This window comes from Papaver somniferum, chromosome 3 (genome assembly GCF_003573695.1).
Source record: "Papaver somniferum cultivar HN1 chromosome 3, ASM357369v1, whole genome shotgun sequence".
Classification (NCBI taxonomy): Eukaryota; Viridiplantae; Streptophyta; class Magnoliopsida; order Ranunculales; family Papaveraceae; genus Papaver; species Papaver somniferum.
The window spans coordinates 76,379,408-76,399,572 of record NC_039360.1 but is presented as its reverse complement, the minus strand read 5'-3'; the positions used below and the strand labels follow the sequence as shown (position 1 = coordinate 76,399,572).

Sequence of the window (20,165 nt, the reverse complement as noted above, 5' to 3'; positions counted from 1 at the left end):
TTGCACCTGTGGCGGGGTAAGTCATACATCATGGATCTTTTGGAGGCAGCGCAGGAACAATATTTGCATCATGAGATGGGCTTGATAACCCTGGGAAATCAAACCCATATATGTGCATGTTGTATCTCCCAATTACAGGCTTCGAAATCGACCTGTACCAGGTAACATACTGTGCTTCATCAATATTCCTCTTTGTATTTAGTTCATACCTCTCCCACTAGATTATTCTCAGCCGTTCAAAAGCTGATGCTGAGGTTTGCATCTGTGGTGGCGGGTTAAATGCAATTGCATATATACCTTGTAAGTGGTGCAACAGTCTTTATCTGAGGTACCAAACACCTATATCCAGTTTTGTAGTGTAAAAAACAACTCTACATAGAGAATAATCGGGAATACGTTCTACATCATTACCACCATACTCAGGAAAATCAAGGTAAGGGTGAACAACAACATTATTATGGCTCTGAGTCATCTGTATGAACAAAACTGGAACCCGAGACGTCGCTGCCAGTGTCCTTCGTCCAGTTGGTCGAGAGGTACATGTCCAAGATTGGAAATATATGGATATCGTCTTTAAGGATTGTTTACCAACACTGAAGAGGTATACCACCAATAATACAAATTACTCCATAATTTTAGTATTTTGACTTAATCCACATTTGTTAACAAAATTATTTAAATTTAAAAATAATAATTTTGATATTTACCTTTATAATGCCTCAGAAACCAGTGAAGTTAGCTATAACAATCGATGCTTGATACAGCCCACGGTACATTTCTGCTAAAATTGCAGGGCCCAGTCATAATCTGGTGTTTTGTCAGATAATCTAACGCTTCAAGCCAACCAACATGAGAAACAGAACTTGAGGTTGTAAAGAACGTCTGACGCAGTACCCATAAGATAAACACCCTTTCGAATTCAGGATAGTCATTAACATTTTCTGGGTATCTGTTTTGGTTAAGGTGAAACTTCAACGCTGAACATAATACACCACCTCCTTTCAAATATTTATGATCTTCACGTATATGTGATTCCATAAACGATGGAAGAAGCGTCTGCCATTTATTATTTGATATCCATTCTTTTTGGTAGTATGGTACAGGATCTCCCACTCCACTTGGGATCCCACAAATAAAATACAAATTAAGGGACCTAATTTCTATTACAAGAATGATATCAACTATGATTAATTCTTTTGATTATTTAATAATTATTTGAAAAATAAAATTTAGGTTAAGTTAAACAAACTTACCAATTTCAAAATCCATAAAATGGAACGCGTGCGTCGTCGGCCATCACCTTTCTACCAATACTGTCGGAATTTGATTGTTGTGTATTCTAGGCTTCACATTATAAAGCGCACGCAAGGGATCTGTCAACTCTTTCTCGGACTGCAAGGGTAGACCATCATGAATACCCTTTCATTCATAAAATCCACCTCTCATTCTATAAAAACTCTCAGACCGCTCTTGATGCCCCGACACATGATCTTGGACAAAAAATGGAGCAGCAACGACACTCGGCGAAGCAAACTCTGCTTCTCGATTTTGAGTATATTTTACATATGTGGCAGGTACCGGGTCATGTCTTTGATCTCTTTTCTTCTTTATATTATTGACCGCTTTTCTTATGAAGTTGCTCATATTGTATCAAAAAAATTGGTTTAGAAGAAGGAAATTTATAGGTTTTGAAAATTAGTGAAGAAGAAGAAGAATTTTAGAAGAATGGACAGTCGTAGTTTGAGTGAAAATGAATTGAATTGAAGGAATTTCTAAGTTTTAAAAATTATACCGTTGGAAATATGGACGTGGATATTTGATCATTGGCATTTTTGCTTCTCACGCCCGCGTTTGGGCTTCAAACGTCGAGTCTATCCTTCACGCACCGACCTATACACGGGCGAATATCCCAGTCCTGGCGTTTAATGGTCAACCGCCCACTTTTATTCCAATAGTGGAGAAACCATCTGGCTCAACAAAAATTTTGGCTTGCACATTACCGTAACGAATTGCCCTAACTAACCAAACTCAGCCTCTAACTAACCAAACTCGTGTTGGCAAGATTCTATCTTTCCCCAACAATGACATCTGAGAGCAGAAAAGCATCAAAAACAAGCGGCAATGAAAAAGAATCTGAAATAGGGTTTCAAGTTACGAAAAACTTGTCAAGAGTACTGGTAAAGCGTCATGAATTCTTTAAACAACTTTATGCTTGGAACTCTAACTCCTCCTAGCAGGTGAATTGAGATTTGATTTCAATCAGGTCAGAAAAAATTCTTTTATATTCTTCTCCTAGGGATTCTTTGTTTATCTGTCTGAGATTTGAGTTACTGCAAGTTCATAATTTGTTACATTGAATTGCATATCGTAGTATTCACCTTTGATTAGTACAAGCAGAAATACATTTCTTCTATTTTTATCCTTGTCATTGCACTGTACAGAAAACAAGAATTAAAACCCATAACAGTTGAAATTTATGCTAAGATATCTTTCAATGTCTTCTTCCATAGCTGTTAATTGGATTTCCACTCTTCTCTTATTTCTCCTGCTAGCTTATTATCCCATCCACATTTTTATATCAAAATCCAGTAACAAACTTAAACGCTTACCTCCTGGTCCAAAAGGCCTTCCAATTGTAGGCAACTTTTTTATGTCAGGTAAAGCCGTTCATAGAGATCTCCACCGATTGTCGACCCAATATGGTCCGATTATGTATCTGCGTCTTGGTTCTGTCCCAGTTATTGTTGTCTCTTCCGCTGAAGCTGCAGCACTTTTTCTCAAAACACATGATCTCAATTTTGCTAGTAGACCTTTTACTGCAGCTGCCAAGTATATAACTTATGATCGTAAAAGCTTTTTCACTGAATACGGTCCATATTGGCTAAATCTTCGTAAATTAAGTTCGTTAAAACTGCTTAATCAAAAGAAAATTGAGTCTTTTGAGTCCATGAGAAGTTCGGAGATTGGGTTATTGATTAGGTCACTGCAAGATGCTGCAAATTTACATGAAGTGGTAGATATTACTAGTAAGGTATTTGCTCTGAATAAAGATATGTCGTGCTTGATGGTGTTCGGAAAGAAGCGCGTGGAAAGCGACCATGATAAAAAGTCGTTTCATGAAGTCGTGCTAGAAGGAATGAGGCTTGCTGCAGTTCCTAATTTGGCTGAGCATATTCCTTTTATTGGTCAATTTGATCTTCAAGGTCTGGTGAAAGGGATGAAGGCAGTTAGTGAAGTTTTTGATAAAATGTTAGATAACGTTATTGATGAACATTTAGAGGTATTTGATAAGGATAATCTTAAGGACTTCATCGATGTCTTGTTGGACTGTATGGAATCTAATGATACAGACTTTCCAATCGATCGATCCAATATCAAAGCCATTGCTTTGGTAAGTGCAGAATCTTTTTAACTTCCATTTTTAATAATGTGGCATAGCAGAAAATGTAATTTTAATAGTGTCAGTTCTCCAATTTTCACAATTCTTTTAGAGTCATTCATTTTGTTTATCTGTTGCAGGGCATACTCCTAGGAGCAATGGACACTTCAGCAACTGCAATTGAATGGACCCTGACAGAATTAATCAAGAATCCAAGAGTGATGCGAAAAATCCAGGATGAGCTGGAGAGAGAGGCCGGTTTGGACCGTCTGGTCAAAGAATCAGATCTGCCGAAACTAGAGTATTTGGATATGGTCATTAAGGAGAGCTTCAGGCTTCATCCAGTTGGACCACTTCTACTCCCTCATGAATCCATTGAAGACTGTCAAGTTAACGGCTTCTTCATACCCAAAAAATCTAGAGTAATAATCAACAGTTGGGCAATTGGACGTGATCCACAAACCTGGACTGATCCAGAAAAATTCATCCCTGAGAGGTTCCTGGGGAGCAATGTAGATGTTCGAGGATATGATTTTGAACTCCTTCCATTTGGATCAGGTCGTTGACGTTGCCCTGGATTGACGCTAGGCTTTTTAGTGGTTCGATTGGTTGTGGCGCAATTGGTACATTGCTTCGATTGGGAGCTTCCAAATAATATGTCGCCGGCTGATTTAGATACAAACGAAGTGTTTGGTGTGGTGATGCCGAGAGCCAATCATCTATGTGCCATTCCAAAGTATCGTCTTCACAGTTGATAAACATGTAAGAATTGTTTCAAGTAAATTTTGTACTTCTGTAGGCTATCATTATACTTGTTTAGTCTTTGTAAAAACTATTGAGGTCCAAAAACACTAGAACTGAGCTGAGAAGTTAACACCCGATCACTATTCCAGTTCGGTAGTTTGTTTTTTTTCCTGACAAGCTATTTTTTCTGTTTATGTTAAGAAAACTCTTTGTTCTGTTTCTGTATTTCTCCAGTTTCATGAGGGAACCAAGGGTGATTTAGGCTGGTATGTAAAACAGAAAGAAGAGGAGGAGACATCAAATGACAAACACTTTTCATTGAGCTTAGAATAAATACATACACAGGAAAAAAATTTACTCAAATTGGCAGATGAAGAAAAGTAAAATAAATAGACAACCTCCTCTTTTATTTTGAAGGCTGTTATTGGGGCGTCACACTCCTTTAGAAGGGCGTCACTTGGATATCTGGTGACCAAAAATCTGGTTAAGGGATACTTTTGATTCAATAACAATTTGTCCAAAATGACTCTTCAATTAAAACTAATAAAAACAGATGAGGAAGAAGCATACTGATCCTAGTGATGGTAATCAACATCTCAAATCAACCTCAACTTCATCCTCAACTCATTCCACCGATTCAATCAATTGAAGAACGAATTTTTCAAACTCCTCAACAACAACCCATGGTGTATAAAGGTAATAATCGAACAAACCCATCTTTTTGTACTCGTTTTTGTGCTTAAATCGAATGAAATCAAAGTAAAATTAGGATTTTATTTACTTTCTGCTAGTGTTACGCCTGGGTACGGTACTAGATTTTTCAATCGTAATTTAGTTTTTGAAGAACTTACGCCTAGGTTTAGTTCAATTCAAGCGTAAACTTTGATTTGCATGTCGTTCACGTCTAGGTTTAGTTGATTTCCAGGCGTAATTCCAATTTACGCCTAGGTTTAGTTGATATCCAGGCGTAATTCCAATTTTACGCCTAGGTTTAGTTGATTTTCAGGCGTAACTCCAATTTTACGCCTAGGTTTGATATATGTCCAACCTAGGCGTAATTAATTAAACTAGCCTATTATAGGGGGTTAGTCCACGAGTGAGTTTGGGGGAGTTTAATGTATTTTGAATCTTGGGGATTTTGAGGGAGTGTAAGAGAGTGTGGGGAGTTTGAGAGAGTTTGGTGTTTTGAGTGTGGGGAGTTTGAGAGACTCTCCAGAAATCTCTACTTTTTTGAGAGATTTGGAGTGAGGAAAAATACACTATAAACTCTCTAGAACTCCCCAGAACTCCCCCAAAAACACCAACTCCCTAGCATTCTAATTTTAACGACTAACAGGGAGTTTGAGAGTTTCTTTCAAACTCCCCCACGACTAACAGGGTTTTCTAGGGAGTTTGGGAGACTCTTCTAAATTCTCCCACGACTAACAGAGATTTCGAGAGACTCCTTTGAACTCCCCCACGACTAACAGGAAAAAACCAAACTACACCCAACTCCCCCAACTCTCTTGAGGACTAACACCCTAAATTAAAATTAGCCAAACAAGAGTTGTTTGGACTTTGGTCATCACAAAATTATATAAGATAAGGGGTTTTTGATATTACTTATAGGTGACCCGTTTTTATCTTATTAGGTGACGCCCCTCTAAAGGAGTGTGATGCCCCAATAACAGCCTTCTTTATTTAGGATTTATTTAATGGTAAAATAAATTCAGTGGTCCCGAAATATGATTCGATCTCGGGCACCACATGGGCAACAAGTTACATACACCCTAGGACCGCCGCCGGGTTGCTTGTCGCGGGTGTTGTGAACTAAATACATCTTCCCGCATGCACATCTGTAGGTGTACTTGACAAGAATACCACATCCACGAGCACTACAAATTGGTATATCTGAAGGAAACCTCTTACTCATTTTCTTAGTTTCCATCTCAACGAATAGAACCCCATCATCATCTCCTAACAACTCGGTCATCTCAAAAACAACTCGCTGGAACTTCTGGGCTAGAGTCTAGAAGGAAGCACAGATATGTTAGAGAACTTGAGTTGTACCCATATTTATAGATTCCAGGGATTTCAAATTTAGAAGGGGCGCTAGTTTAGAAACTTCTTTTTGTTTCCTTTTCTTTATTTTTCCATTTTTTTTTCCGGTTTCCTGTAAATTAACACCAATGCAAATAACTTTTCTTTTCAAATTGTATTCATGTGCAAATTTTGTTTCTACATTTCATTTTCAATAAAGCAAAAAAAAAAAAAAAGAGAAAAAAAAGGGAGATATGCTAGTGCCTTGAGCTTCGGAAAGACGGACTAAGTTTTCACATAGCAACTAAAGGTACTCAAAACTCAAAAACATATATATTTCACTGATTTCACCAAAAAAATTTACTAAACAACAACAAAGATCTAATATCTACCTGCCATGCCTGATGTTAAGACTACAATCTTTTGCTGCCAATGGTATCCGTCTCTCGACGAAAGATTAGCAGGTCCAGCGCAAGTTGCTCAACAATTAAATATACCTGTGATCAAGAATTAAACAAATTTTCCCTTTTAAATTACAACAACAAGATGCAGATTGACGAAGTTACATGGACATGCATCTTATGCAGGGGAAGTAACATTGTCCTCAAATTCTCTGCGTATGATCTCAAGAACAATCTCATTCCATGTATCAACTGGACCTGGCATGCACCAGTGCAAGCAATCCTGTGGCGGCGGCTCTCCATTTGGGCCACGTTTTGTTTTCTTGTTTGGGTCAGGACTCCTGTATGGTCCTGGATGGCCATCATGTCGGTAACCAAAAGCTTCTGTGATGTCCATTAACCTCAACTTTGACCCATTTTTCGACTTTTCAACTGCTCGTTTAAATCCCGTCACCTGTTTCTCATGCATTATATTTGTAAACCCGTTTTCTACCAATTCGGTTGCAGGTTTCACCTTCCCAGTGCAAGATCCACCTGTGTTCCAAGCCCCACCTTCATAATGATCAGGTGAAAATGCACGGACTATTGTTAAGCCAGTGTAGTTGGGATAAGTTGACATAGCTATGAGAATTGTCTCTGTAGAGATACCAAATGCTTCTATATTGTTGACTTTCATTGGGCGCCTTTTGTCAGGCCACCATAGCTGCCCACCAACAACTTCATTATTGAGCATGTAGACAGATTGCTTCGCAAACCAATGGCCAGATGAGAGGACAACCACGTCAAAACTTGGGAGGTATTGGAAAAAGTCTTCATCTGGAGAATCTAGGTGGAGTTTGACAACTGAAGCAGGGGCAACATTGACGGGCTCTGCTGACCTACCAACGAGCCAAGATGACCATATTCGGACAATCATGACAGAGGTTGACCTGAAGTACCAACGTTGCATATGCTTGTTCCCACGATTCTTTGGAACTTCCACCTAAAAATGAACCAAGAAGAAAACATGTAAAGATCTACAGCTCTATAAAAACAAACAGTGAATTTCAGTTTAACTATTGATCAGTAAGGAGACACGATTTATAGACAAGCAGGGTTTGGGACCCCATTCTGACGAGCAAACTGGCTTCCAAGATACAGAAATATTGATGCAGTTTAAAGAGTTATTTTATGACTACAAACCTACCATGATTGTCAAGAGGTTTCTAGGTATAAGAGTGGCACACCGGCACTAAAAGCCAATTGTGTTTTTAGTTTCCATTTTTTTTACCTTACATTACAGCATTGATTGAATTTTCAACTACGGAAGTTTGTTCCTAAAAGGCAAAAATTTTATTCTTAAAAGGCAAAAACAGGCAGAGCCTATTACTTTGAATTCTTACAAAGCATAATGCTGGTCTTCTGAAAAAATATGTCCAACTGCAAAAGCAGAAATAACATCTACATATTTTAGGAAAGAAAAAGGTCAATAAGTACATTGCCCTCTGTACAAGAAGAAAAAAGAAATTGGTGAGCCATTGGATGCACGATGTATGTTCAGCATATATATAATGAAAGTGGATGTGTTCTTCATTTTCCTTTGATAAAGTTTAATAATGTAATTCTGAGAAAAAAGTATTGATTGGAAGATAATATAATGCTACGGGAATATCATTGCTTAAAATTTTTCACTGATTTCATAATTAACGTTTCACAAAAAGAAAAAAGGTTCTAGTGTAATCCGAGAAAAAGGAAAAAGAACTGTTACCTGCCAAAGAAGGCATAGCATAGATTCCATCTGGTTCCGCGCAACTGAGTCGCCAATGAAAGCAAGTGTCTTCCCTCTCATCAATTCTAAGAATTTTTTGCCATCAAATCGTGGGAGGTCGCACTGTGATGGCTTCCATCGCCAACTTTCATATTCCTTGTCAGGCCTACCATTTCCCTGGCAATTCTGCATCTGTGTTATGACTGGACATGAGTTGTTTGTATAAAGAGGGCCTTCTGGATCATAAAACCATTTTCCATGGAAGAGATCACAGTCACCTACACCGAAAATCAACAAAGGACCTTATTATATGATGCTCCACATAAAAGTTGATCTCCAGGAACTTACATTAGAAGGGATCTTGTAAATGATATGTAAAGAGTAAAATTCAGCAAATTACATTGTGATATGTAACATTCCACATATTTTTCTAGTGGTGACGATTCAATTGAATCTGCAACGTTTTATCTACACAACAAAGTTGGTGACTGATGCAGCATAGTACACGAATCAAAAAATAAGATAAAATATGAAATGATGCAGCTTACATTACAGTCCGGCAGAAGACACAAATTTGTTTAGTGCTGTTTCTAGTTTATAATCTTTAACCATTTCCATTAATATACAAAAATTTGTATCATATGTAGTATGAACATACTCCAACATCTAGTCTTATAACTCTCGGAATTCCTATCAAATGATTGAAGAGTATTTACGTACTTATTTGTATTCATAGACTTCATCATTTTCAGATACGTACAATAGTGAAGGCTTCAGAATGTCACATTCATTTCATCACAAGATCTCAATGTTCCACTTCCCTGTACTTGTACCCATCTAGACCAGAAAGCTTGTGGACATAGTACATTATTTAACTTGCATTCAGCACTTACTAATTTTCCCTTCATAAGTAGAACTATAGTTGGATTTCAATTAGATTGAAGGTTATACCCCAAAGAAAAGTAAAACTACATAGAGGTTAGGCTACCACATAGATTATCGAGAAGAACTAAAGTAACAATGGGCTCTATCAAATAGTGCAAAAGGAGGCATGTGATTTTCTTAACTAAAACACAAATTCATAGTAATGAAAGGCTGAAGTAGACATATAAGCTGCTTTGTGATTTTACTCGAAGTTGCATCTAATGCTTCTAGTCTTTTACACTAAAAAGACAAAATCAGAAGGATCTTATGCTTACAGCACGAGGAATTCTGTTGCAAAAAGGCGTCCTAGAGAGGATTAGGCCTAACATTGTATAAGGTCAGCCTAATTAGCTAGGATAACAGAAGCTATCACTGACCAGCCTCTAATGCCAAAACCACTTGATGAGTATGAAATAAACAGACAACCGATGAGCGAACTCGTCAGCCCCACAACGAAGGTACCAGCATAAACTAACAACATATTGTTAACCCAAAGTGTTTAATCAGTGGCGAAGCCAAGAAATATTGATTGGGGGGACAAATGTATGCGGCCGAAGGCTGCCCAAAATTTTTGGACGTTTTTGTTACTAGATTTCCTATATTCATCATATATCATCACTAAATTTGATACCCATAAGCAAATTTTAATACCAATCACATCTATCACTACCTTCTTTGAGACATTTTGTAAGACTTGTGTTTGTAAATTTACAATCTAGGCTTATATTACTTCATTTTGCTTAAACCTAAGGGGGGACAAATCTTAAAAACACCTAAAAACAAAGGCTGATTATATGAATTTGGGATTCTAGGGAGGACAACTGTCCTCCCTAGTCCTAAGGTGGCTCCGCCACTGTGTTTAATGCCTGGATCTCAAAGAAAAACTGAGGGACCAAAAAATATCATACTGGGATAATTAGCTTTTCAGTTCTAGTTTTGATCAGAATTATATTCAGTGTAACGAATCTTCAGTTTTTCTGTTAATATAATCTTTTGAGCAGAGAACAATGCTAAAAAGTTGAGAATATAAGTTGGTGATCAGTCAGTTCTCTTAAGTAGTTTTATTTATCAATTTACGGACCTATTTCACAAGGAAAAGAGTGTCTCTATCCAGCAGATATCGGCTTCTGACCCGGACTGCATTGTTTTGTCACTTTGGTCACCCTAAAACTTAAGCTGATCCCCTGCTACATTCCTTTGCTGTCACCAAGCATGTCTTCAGTTACTAGACACAATTCAGCATGACTTCAATAATGAGGTTACCTTTTATGATAAAGAGTCATCCTAAATGTGATACCAATGTTCAATTGCTTCCCTAACTATCTGGTTTTAGGTTGCAAAATGTCATAAATAAAATCAGGAACTATTAAATAACAATTCATACTTAATGAGAGAAAGTTACCTGAAGTGGTCTTGCTAGAGTCCTTTGATAATGGAGGAGAAGGAGTTGGAATTTCCTCTTCTGTTTTAGAAGGCGAACTTGAATCAGATACCCCGCCATTGCCTTCGGTTTCAAAACCCTTATTTCCTGTATCAATTTCTTTTTCAAACCCCTTGTTTCCTGAATCAGTTTCGTTAGATACAATAGATACTGGAGGTGAAGGAACTGAAATTTCCTCTGGTGTATAAGAAGTAGAATCCGATATCTCCTGTTTTACTCCCTCTTCTCCAAAATCCTTCGCCAATGGAGGAGAAGGAACTGTAATTTCCTCTTTTGTATTCGAAGGCAATTCAGAATCAGTTATCTTGTCATGGCCTCCCGTTTCAAAACCCTTTTCTCCTGAATCAATTTTATTAGTAACATCAGCTAATGGAGGTGATGGAACTGAAATCTCATCTGGAATGTTAGAAGTTATCTCTTGTTTTCCTTTTTCTCCTAAATCAATCTTGTCAGAATCCTTGGGAAGTATCTCCTCTGGCTTATCAGAAGAAACATCAGGTGATTTGTTATCAATTGGTCCTGTTTCAACACCCTTTTCTTTAATCTCACCACTTGCATCTGAATCTATCTTATCAGAACTAATCGAGGGTAATTTCTCATCATCAACACTATCTGAAGGTGGTTTCTGAGTAAGCAAAGTTACAGTCTCATTGTTATTGTCAAGACCTACCAAAGGCGACGAATCGAAACCAGATTTAGTTGAATTATTACTAATGCTAAATAAAGAAGAACCATTAACAGGAGTACTAGCAGGGTTAGATATCAAAAGCCATGAAGCAAAAATGACAAACAAAGCTAATCCACCAACTGAAACTACAATTGATGTAAGTGATTTAGGCATTACAGGAAACCCTGAACCACCTCCTTTTTGTGTTACTCCAAAATTCATCATCACTCTGTTAAATCCAAACCCTCAGACAACAACATCAATCAATATAATATTTCCAATCTATACCTCAAATGAAATCCTGTAAACTCTCTGTAAGAAAATTTAAAAAAAAATCTGTAAATTGAAGAATCTCTACAAATCTGAAACTCTGTGATGTTGTTTTATGAAAAATTCATCACGAAATCTATGAAATTTACAGGAAAAAAATACCATGATTGAGCTTGAAATTCAATCCGTGAGATCAATCCGAGATCTATATGTGAATATACAGACTAATTCCGAATCATGAACTTTAGAATGTCTAGAAGGAACGAGAAAATTGGTTTTGATGATGGACAGATAGAGAGAGTAAGTGGTTGGATTTTACAAGAACACCGGTTTGTTTTAATCTGGAAAATTTTAACGTCATACAATAAATTTATCTGCCTAAGAGAGTTTCTACATCTAATAACTAGATAGTGACATTTTTCGAGTGACCGAAATAACCTCCATGTGAAAGTATAGAAGGTCAAAAGAAACGTACGGTACGAAAAGCTGGATCGGGATTCTCTTGTCTCTCTGACCGTCGTCGTCTCTAGAGAAACGTACGTGAGGGTTTAAGATGGAAGACTTTGTGGCTGGTGAAAACACCTGTTATTTATATTGAAAAAAATATCGATTTGATTGAAGAAAAAAAGATATCAATGTCAAGTGACAACTTCCTCGGAAAAAGTATTTTACATGGTTATGTCTAAACTGCATTTAAGAGAGGGACTGACTGAGACAATGAGTTTAGGTTTACCTAACCTTAATGCTCTCGGTGGATTACTTAATTGATACAGTAATTCTTTACGGACCGAGAAAATTGACTACGACAAAACCGCCAGACTTAATTTTTCCTTGTGGGTTCCGGTGTACCCGCAGAGGACAACATGGGGGCCGGTATTTGTAAGAGAAGACGGGCGGAGGCGGGGTTTTTTTTTCCGGTTTTTTTCGTTGTTTGTAAAGAATTTTTGTAATTTTTGTAATTGATATATTATGTGTTGTCAACTATGTCACTAAACCTAGCACTTAACAACAAATTTTATATGCTTCAAAAAAGAAAAAAAAAGAATTGGCTGGAGAGTTTCTTCAAATTTCAAGTTTGACATCACCTGTGAAAATAGAATAGATATGCAAGTCTAATAGCTTCCATCCTGAGGGGGGAAATGTTCATTATAAATTACAACCACCGTGACTGCTTCCAAAGGCCCCGTATTACCATGAGATGAAACCTACGCATAGCGGTTTGAATCCTGCGATGTGTCATGCTGAAAAAAGTGAGGCAAGGCGAGGCGAGCTGACCTCAGGCTTGTTCTGAGGTCTTAGATAAGTTTTGTGGCTTGGTTTAAAATCAGTCGATTGGACGAAACAAGGCGTTGATTCTTTTCTACTCTTTTTTATCTTTTTTTTTTTACTTTTAGGTGTCGTCTCGTGAACAGGGATTTCACTTATTAATTTAGTAATTGAGTAGTTTGTAGTTAGATGGTTTGTTAGGAAGCCTCACAATAAAAAAGATTAAATATTTTATATACAGATCAAGTCTTTTGACACCTTTAGGTGTAGAATTTTTTACAAACTTAAGTATGTGTATTTATCAACACCAACCCACTGAAAATCATTGTTATACAGTCCAAAACCTGTTGAGACTGATAACAATGATGAGCTTTCTGCTCCAACTCACCAAAGTAAGGATATTCCAGCGCCTTCCGAAGTTATCGTACCTCAGAAGAGTAAGAGAGCAAAATGAAAAGAAATTTTGGACCGGATTTTATAACATTTCGTGTAGAGCCTAAATTGATCATTTCCCCATGGTGTTAGAAAAAGATGTCTACTTGTACAAATGGAGGTGCAATACATACTAACATCCAAGATGATGTCAAGTCTAAAGAATATTTAGAGACAACTTCTGCAGTTGTTGAATCGTCGGCATGTAATTCATCAGGAACCAAACCATAGTATGTTTGTTTTATTTGTTCTCCAAAAGTGTTTTCTCGCAGATTATTGTTTATAGATAAAACTTTAAAGAGAAAAGATTCATTAATATGATTATTCTATGTTATAAAAACTAAACGGTAATGAATTTGAAGTTCCTTTGTTGATAATGAACCCTGAACATATTGTCAAAAATTATTTTAGTCATTTAGATTCATTACTATTTGTGTTCTACTAAATTGGTGTTGAAATTGTGAGATGGTTTGAGAATAACCATGTCAAAGAATCCTCCTTCCATTCAAAATATTGTAGTTGTTGCATATCTCTTGTAGAAACTAACTTGAAGCATCACATGTGTGTAGCAAGTTTTTCAACCTACAAAAGTATCGGGATAAATAACCGAGAGTAACAAATCACTCAAGCTTGAAACTGGTGACCACGATTAGGGGTCGTTTACGCGATAAGGCTAAAGCAATATTTACTTCAGTGGCAGTTGTCCACTTTCTAGAAATGCCTGCTGTCCGAAACAATACTAAAATTGTGTATTATCTATTCTCACGAAAAATTGTGAAACAAGACGATGATGATCCATTTTGAATGAACTTCGAGGTTGGAAGCCATACCTTGAAGTTAAGGGTAAAAGAATTCGCACTTGTGACGGGACTCCAACTTTTATATTATAGTCAGAGTTCATTCCATAGAATAGTACTGACGCTCGCCCTATTACTTTTATTATTGATCGTCATGAAAGGCTGAAGCAAGGCATTCCTAAGGTATTTCCTGATTTCCATCAAGGTTATTGCCTTTATCATTTAAAGAATAACCTCCCTATCAACAAAGGTCATGAGAAATTCAAACAAGTTAATGATTTGTTTCATAAAGTTGTGCATTGTTATAGCGTTGCTAAATACGAGTCTTCTTTGAATGAGATGCATATTATTGGATGTGGGTTTGTTGCCAAGTATCTTAGAGAAATCAATCCCAAGCATTGGGAAAATGCTTACTTTGTGGGATGCATGTATAGGCAACGCTCATCAAGTATTGCTGAATCTTTCGATAGTTGGATTCGGCATAAAAGGAATATACCTTCATACGCTCTTGTTGATGATATTAGGATAAAGGTTATGAGAATGAATGCAGAAAGGCGTGATCTTGGTAAAACTTTTTCACATGGTTCTCCTATTATCTTTTAAGCTGCGGTTAAGGAGCATATCGATATAGGTAGTACATGGGATGTTACCGAGTCATATGATGACATATATGAAGTACCATATCCTACTTCTTGATAGGTGTTGTAAAACACCTAATTTTTTATCTAGTATTTATGCTTTCTTTGCTATTATCCTTTTAAGTTGCATCTCTTATGTTTGCTTTTGAGTTTATTAAGTGCAATGGAGTCACTGGAGCAAAAAGAAAGTGGAACTAGCTCAAATCCAGGATTTATTCTCATTATCTTGTGGAGAACAAGAAGACGAAGCTAACGGTGAAAGAGCGAGGTCATATCGACGTTGCATGAGGAAATTATGAGCGAAAGCCAATGATTGAACTTGTCATTTCTAGGGAACTGACAGTACAAGAAGACTATTTGGTGGCCCTTATCCGATTGTTGGGCGTCTATAATTATTTCACTCATTACAGCCCTAGAACCCAGAGAAATAATATCTTCTCTTCTCATTATTCTGTCTGTATGAAATTTAGAGATGGAAGGAAATAGAGGCGCAGTTCCTCAGAGAAAATGATGGTGATTGAGAGAGATTATGGAGGCGTTGTCAAGAGAGCAACTCAAGGATCGGGTGAAGAGATTGATGCTGCTACTGGCAAAAAGATGATGAAACCAGGGATCTGTCGAGAAGAACTGGGAATAGAAATTGACTTATCAATGGTAGAAATCGGAGATGAATGGAGAAGATCTCTGTCTATTAGAAGTCAGGAAGTGTTCATATGAATGGGTTTTGGTTGAATTTGGATTTAATTCGAGTTAAGAGAAGAAATTGAAGTTGGAAATGGATTATTTAGGGTTTGCTGCAGATGATTTTGAAGCCAAGATTACAAGAAGAGACGGTGAATAGCACAGAGGAATGAAGCTAAGAAGAACTAGAGTTTGATTTACTGTGGTTGTACAAGGGTCTTGCAGATTGCAGGATTTGTTGAGTTCAGGGAGATGCTGTGGTGTTGGTTGCCATGGTACTACAGAGACTGTAAAGAGATGAAGAATCTAGAAGCAGTATGTATGAAGTGCATGGAATGAGTTAGCTGTGTAATTTGAGGTTACATGGAACTTGGCAAGGCTAGCAATTGCAGGATTGAAGTTCTAGTCATGTTACAGAAATCTGAGTTAATGGAGCTGAAATGCAATTTGCAGGTCTAGAATGGTTGTTGTGCTGCTGAAATGGAATGGCTGTGACAGAGCTACAAATGAAGTCTGGAATTGGAGCTAGTGCAGTTGAGTGTTGGATTGCAAGCAGCTGTTGCAGGTGCATTGGTTGATGTTGCAGCTGCAGTACATGATTGTTTACAAGAAGATGCAGGAGCAATTGCAGTTGGGAGAATGATTCGAGTACTGTGAGCAAAGAAGGAAACTGTGCGCTTATGAATCATGGATACAGGTAGAAGAAGATGGAGTGTGCAGGCATGATGTTAGATGAGTTGTGTTTGTTGAACTGAAGTTGCAGGGAAGAATGTGATTAAGGAATGATGCTGCTGTCTGAATTGAATAGATGTATGCCTAGGTTTTGCAGTGGTTGGTTGCAGCTGGTACTGGTGGTTCCTGCCAAGGGGAGTTATAGAGCAGTGGAAGCGTGCTGCAAGAAATATTGCTTCAGGTGGTTAAAGCTATGGTTGCAAGTGGAAATGAAACAGAATGGAATGTGTTATGTATGAAATTGTAGAGATTGATTGAGTTAATGGGTCTGTGGAATTGAGATGATTTTGTTGGTGTTGTGTGCAAGTACTGCTTCTGGTTTGGTGGTTGAATAGGTCTTGGCTGAAGCCGATGGTGACAGATGAACAAGGTTTGTGAGATGAGTAGGAGTATGGGAATGAAGAATTGGTGCAGTAGAAGTGGCAAGTTGCTGCTGCAATTGAGATGGGTTTTGAATTAATGAGTTCACTGCTTTGGTTATGTCTTGCGGAGGTTAATGGTGGAGATTCATGGGTGGTCAGTGAATGGAAATTATTTGAGTTGCATATGGTACAAATGAACTGAATCAAATAGGTGCTGGTCTGTGGTGTTAGAATGTTTGAAATGCATTGAGCTGTAAAAGGGTGCAGCGTCTGGCATTTGTGATTGTTCGTTGCTGCTTTACAGGGAAGAATGAGCTGAGATTGTATGTTGCTTGCAATGAGGATATGGCTGAAACACAAGCGGTGAATAGAGAAAGAAAGGATGTTGTCAAGTTCAGACTTCAGACAAAGAGAAGTTGAGCTTAATTGAGCTGGTGAATGTGAAGTTGATCTGGTGGTGGCTTTAAGAAGAGAATGGAAGTGCTGCAATAGGTGTATGTTAGGACTGTGAATGAATCAAAATTGCAGGGAAGAACTAATGGCCTGAATGTGCCGGAAACATGGCAGAACAGACATAACCCTTGCTGAATCGGAGTCAACCGAGTCGACTCACCGATTCAGTTGCTTACTCAGATGGACTTGGGCTCTGATATTTGGGCTCTTAGGTAGCAGAAGCAACAGGAGCCTATGCGGTTGGAGATGGCTCATATTTGGAAAGGAAAAATTTTTGTTTGGTCCTAGGCCCATATAGTTATTTATAGTAGGGTCCAACCGGAATTTTTTTTTATCCGGAGGTCCAAAATTAATTAAAACATGGAAATGTCCATAATGCCCATTACTACCAAACGTGTGTGTCTACACTGCTTACAAATTTGAGTACATATCTGGTACACTGCTTAAAAATTCGAGTACATATTTGTTACACTGCTTACAAATTTGAGTACATATCTGTCTGAGTACATATCTGTCGTAGTGCTTACAAATCCGATTATATATCTGAATGCTTACAAATTCGAGTACATATTTGCTGCACTGCTTCCAAGTAGAGTACAAATCTGTAAGAATCAATGATAAATAAATTAGAAAACGTATTACATCACATACATTGTAGGATCATACAATGTAGCAACCCAACCTTCTATGTTCCTCCAAATCCATTTGCAGCACACCTTCTTTCAAACACACGTCACAACCAATTTGTAACTTCATCAAGACCACCACCAATTTCACAAGCTTGCAAATCTGAATCAACAACAACTCATGTTCCTATCATTCAAAATCTATCATTTCTTGCAATAAGTTCTGAACTGCAGCTCCAGATCATCTCCAAATCCAATTCCAGTATTGAATCAAACGTAACAAAGAGCATCTATTTCAGTATTTCATATACGTACTAAATCAAACATAACAAGGAGCACTTCCTATCAGTATGCGATATATGTACTGAAGATTCATGAACTACAAATCAACAGTATGACAACAACAGGTGACAGATCTATGAAACATAAGAGAATCGAAAGACATATTACAGTATTTCACATAAGTACTGAAGGGTAAGACTAAAAAAGGAGCAAAAACACATCAAATAGCACTTCCTATCAGTATTATACATACATACTCATGGATCGAACCAAAAAAATTGGAAAAACTTCAAATAAAACAAAATTAGAAGAGTTTTGTATCAGTACGCCATATATGTATTGTCAATTCATACACGAAAAACAACTGTAACAAACCTAAAAATGTTACAATGTTGAACCAATGATAAATAACAAATAACCGCTGCAGTTTTAGTTACCTGTAACCCTGGGAAAACAGCATTGTTAATCGCAGATTCCATATCAACCCAAAGAACAGGATCTTTCTTGAAGAAAATCATGCCACCTCTGGGACCTCGTAATGACTGCAAATTGAAACAAAAGACATAGTAAACAACATGACCCTTGAACCTAAACCAATAAAAACAAATGCTGCTTGTGTTGGTGTCAGTAGTTGCAGTCTTACAGACTCCATGAATGGGACTAGGTGTACCTTGTGAGTGGTGGTTGTTACAACATCACAGTATTCAAATGGGTCGGAAAGTACAGATGCAGCAACGAGACCACTTATGTGAGCCATATCCATCATGAGAAAAGCCCCAACAGAATCTGCAATCTTCAAGAAACATAGCAGGAAAGGGAATTAGGTGTGTGTAATGGGTTAACTAGTCTGATTCTCTGATCACTAAGAATCACAACTGTTGACAATCAAAAGATATGTGTATACCTTTCTCATTCGAGGATAATCGAAATCACGAGGATAAGCACTAACACCAACAATGATGAGTTTTGGTCGAAGGAGGGTGGCAGTTTTCTCAAGCATATCATAATCAATAAGGCCTGCAAGTGAATTTGGTAATGAATGCAAATTATCAACGAATTATAAATGAACAACAATAGACCACATAGTCATTACACAATATAAGAATGCAGAGAAGCACCTGTTGATTCATCAAGACGGTAGGGCATCGATTCAAAATAAATCGAAGTCCCAGATACCCGTCTTTTAGGAGTCATAAATCCATGTGACAAGTGACCTCCATGAGGAAGATCCAGACCCTGTGCCAGTTACATGAACAAATTAATACAGCCCCATATTTTGAAAGGAGAGTTGATTACATCCCTTAGGGGTTCAAAACTGATTTCAAAAAATTGGAGAGAAAGAGAAAGAGGTCTCAACTTACCATAATACGGTCATGTGGGTTGAGAAGTGCAGTGTAAACTTCAAAGTTAGCAGGAGAACCAGACAGAGGTTGGACATTAACTCCCCATTTCTTTGGGTCTAAGTGAAATGCAGCCAAATCCCTTTGTTGACAAAGTGTCTCTAGCTCATCAATGTACTCATTGCGACCATAGTACCTACATTGCAGAATGAAATGATCAAATGCATTTCAATACAAATACAGGGAAAAATACAACATTAAGCACCATCTTTACCTTTTACCATGAAGCCCTTCTGAATACTTGTTTGTGAGACAAGAACCCACAGCTTCCATCACTGCGCGAGATGTAAAATTCTCTGAAGCAATGAGCTCCAAGCTGTTAAACTGACGATTCTTCTCACTATCAATTATTGAACGTACTTCAGGGTATGCCTAACTTGAGAAGGTAATCTATCCGCAGTAGTAGTACCCAACTTGGGAAAAAAAGTTGAAGAACCTTTAGTAAAAAGATTGGGTTGTTGTACAGCAACACCCATTATTGCAGCTCCACTGTATGCCTGCATCTTCTTCACTTCTCCTTAAACATAACAAGGAGCACTTCCTATCAGTATGCGATATATGTACTGAAGATTCATGAACTACAAATCAACAGTATGACAACAATAGGTGACAGATCTATGAAAAATAAGAGAATCGAAAGACATATTACAGTATTTCACATAAGTACTGAAGGGTAAGACTAAAAAAGGAGCAAAAACACAGCAAATAGCACTTCCTATCAGTATTATACATACATACTCATGGATTGAACCAAAAAAATTGGAAAAACTTCAAATAAAACAAAATTAGAAGAGTTTTGTATCAGTACGCCATATATGTACTGTCAATTCATACACGAAAAACAACCGTAACAAACCTAAAAACCATAAAAGCGTCAATCAAATCGATTTGATTATCATAATAC

The 20,165-nt window shown here is 37.5% G+C and overlaps 2 protein-coding genes and 1 long non-coding RNA gene across 4 annotated transcripts; 1 reads left to right on the top strand and 2 right to left on the bottom strand.

Annotated features, from left to right (window-relative positions):
• The first annotated feature begins 2,064 nt into the window (after positions 1 to 2,064).
• On the top strand, positions 2,065 to 4,348 carry LOC113356545 (cytochrome P450 CYP736A12-like). The gene is made up of 2 exons (XM_026599709.1): positions 2,065 to 3,391; positions 3,520 to 4,348. The coding sequence occupies exons 1-2, from the start codon at positions 2,477 to 2,479 to the stop codon at positions 3,943 to 3,945; spliced, it is 1,341 nt and encodes a 446-aa protein (XP_026455494.1). The 5' UTR covers positions 2,065 to 2,476; the 3' UTR covers positions 3,946 to 4,348.
• Positions 4,349 to 6,453: 2,105 nt separating this feature from the next.
• On the bottom strand, positions 6,454 to 12,070 carry LOC113356544 (protein YLS7-like). Of its 2 annotated transcripts, XM_026599708.1 has the most exons (4): positions 11,755 to 12,070; positions 10,617 to 11,634; positions 8,291 to 8,568; positions 6,454 to 7,525 (listed from the first exon to the last, which is right to left on the bottom strand). In XM_026599708.1, exons 2-4 carry the CDS (start codon positions 11,545 to 11,547, stop codon positions 6,722 to 6,724), a joined length of 2,013 nt encoding a protein of 670 aa, XP_026455493.1. In that variant the 5' UTR covers positions 11,548 to 11,634; positions 11,755 to 12,070; the 3' UTR covers positions 6,454 to 6,721. The 2 variants fall into 2 exon arrangements, with proteins under 2 accessions (XP_026455493.1, XP_026455492.1); XM_026599707.1 differs by having other exon boundaries at positions 10,617 to 12,070.
• Positions 12,071 to 18,837: 6,767 nt separating this feature from the next.
• On the bottom strand, positions 18,838 to 19,339 carry LOC113361377. Its single transcript, XR_003365101.1, has 3 exons — positions 19,223 to 19,339; positions 18,980 to 19,097; positions 18,838 to 18,878 (listed from the first exon to the last, which is right to left on the bottom strand). It is a non-coding gene; the product is annotated as an uncharacterized LOC113361377 (long non-coding RNA).
• Between the last annotated feature and the right edge of the window lie 826 nt (positions 19,340 to 20,165).

Excerpts from the sequence above, each read along its gene's own strand:
- LOC113356545 (XM_026599709.1), top strand. The coding sequence starts at position 2,477 with ATGCTAAGATATCTTTCAATGTCTTCTTCCATAGCTGTTAATTGGATT. Across the intron at positions 3,392-3,519 it reads ATATCAAAGCCATTGCTTTG|GGCATACTCCTAGGAGCAAT; the intron begins GTAAGTGCAGAA and ends TATCTGTTGCAG.
- LOC113356544 (XM_026599707.1), bottom strand. The coding sequence starts at position 11,547 with ATGATGAATTTTGGAGTAACACAAAAAGGAGGTGGTTCAGGGTTTCCT. Across the intron at positions 8,569-10,616 it reads CTCTAGCAAGACCACTTCAG|GTGACTGTGATCTCTTCCAT; the intron begins GTAACTTTCTCT and ends TTTTCGGTGTAG. Across the intron at positions 7,526-8,290 it reads TGCTATGCCTTCTTTGGCAG|GTGGAAGTTCCAAAGAATCG; the intron begins GTAACAGTTCTT and ends GTTCATTTTTAG.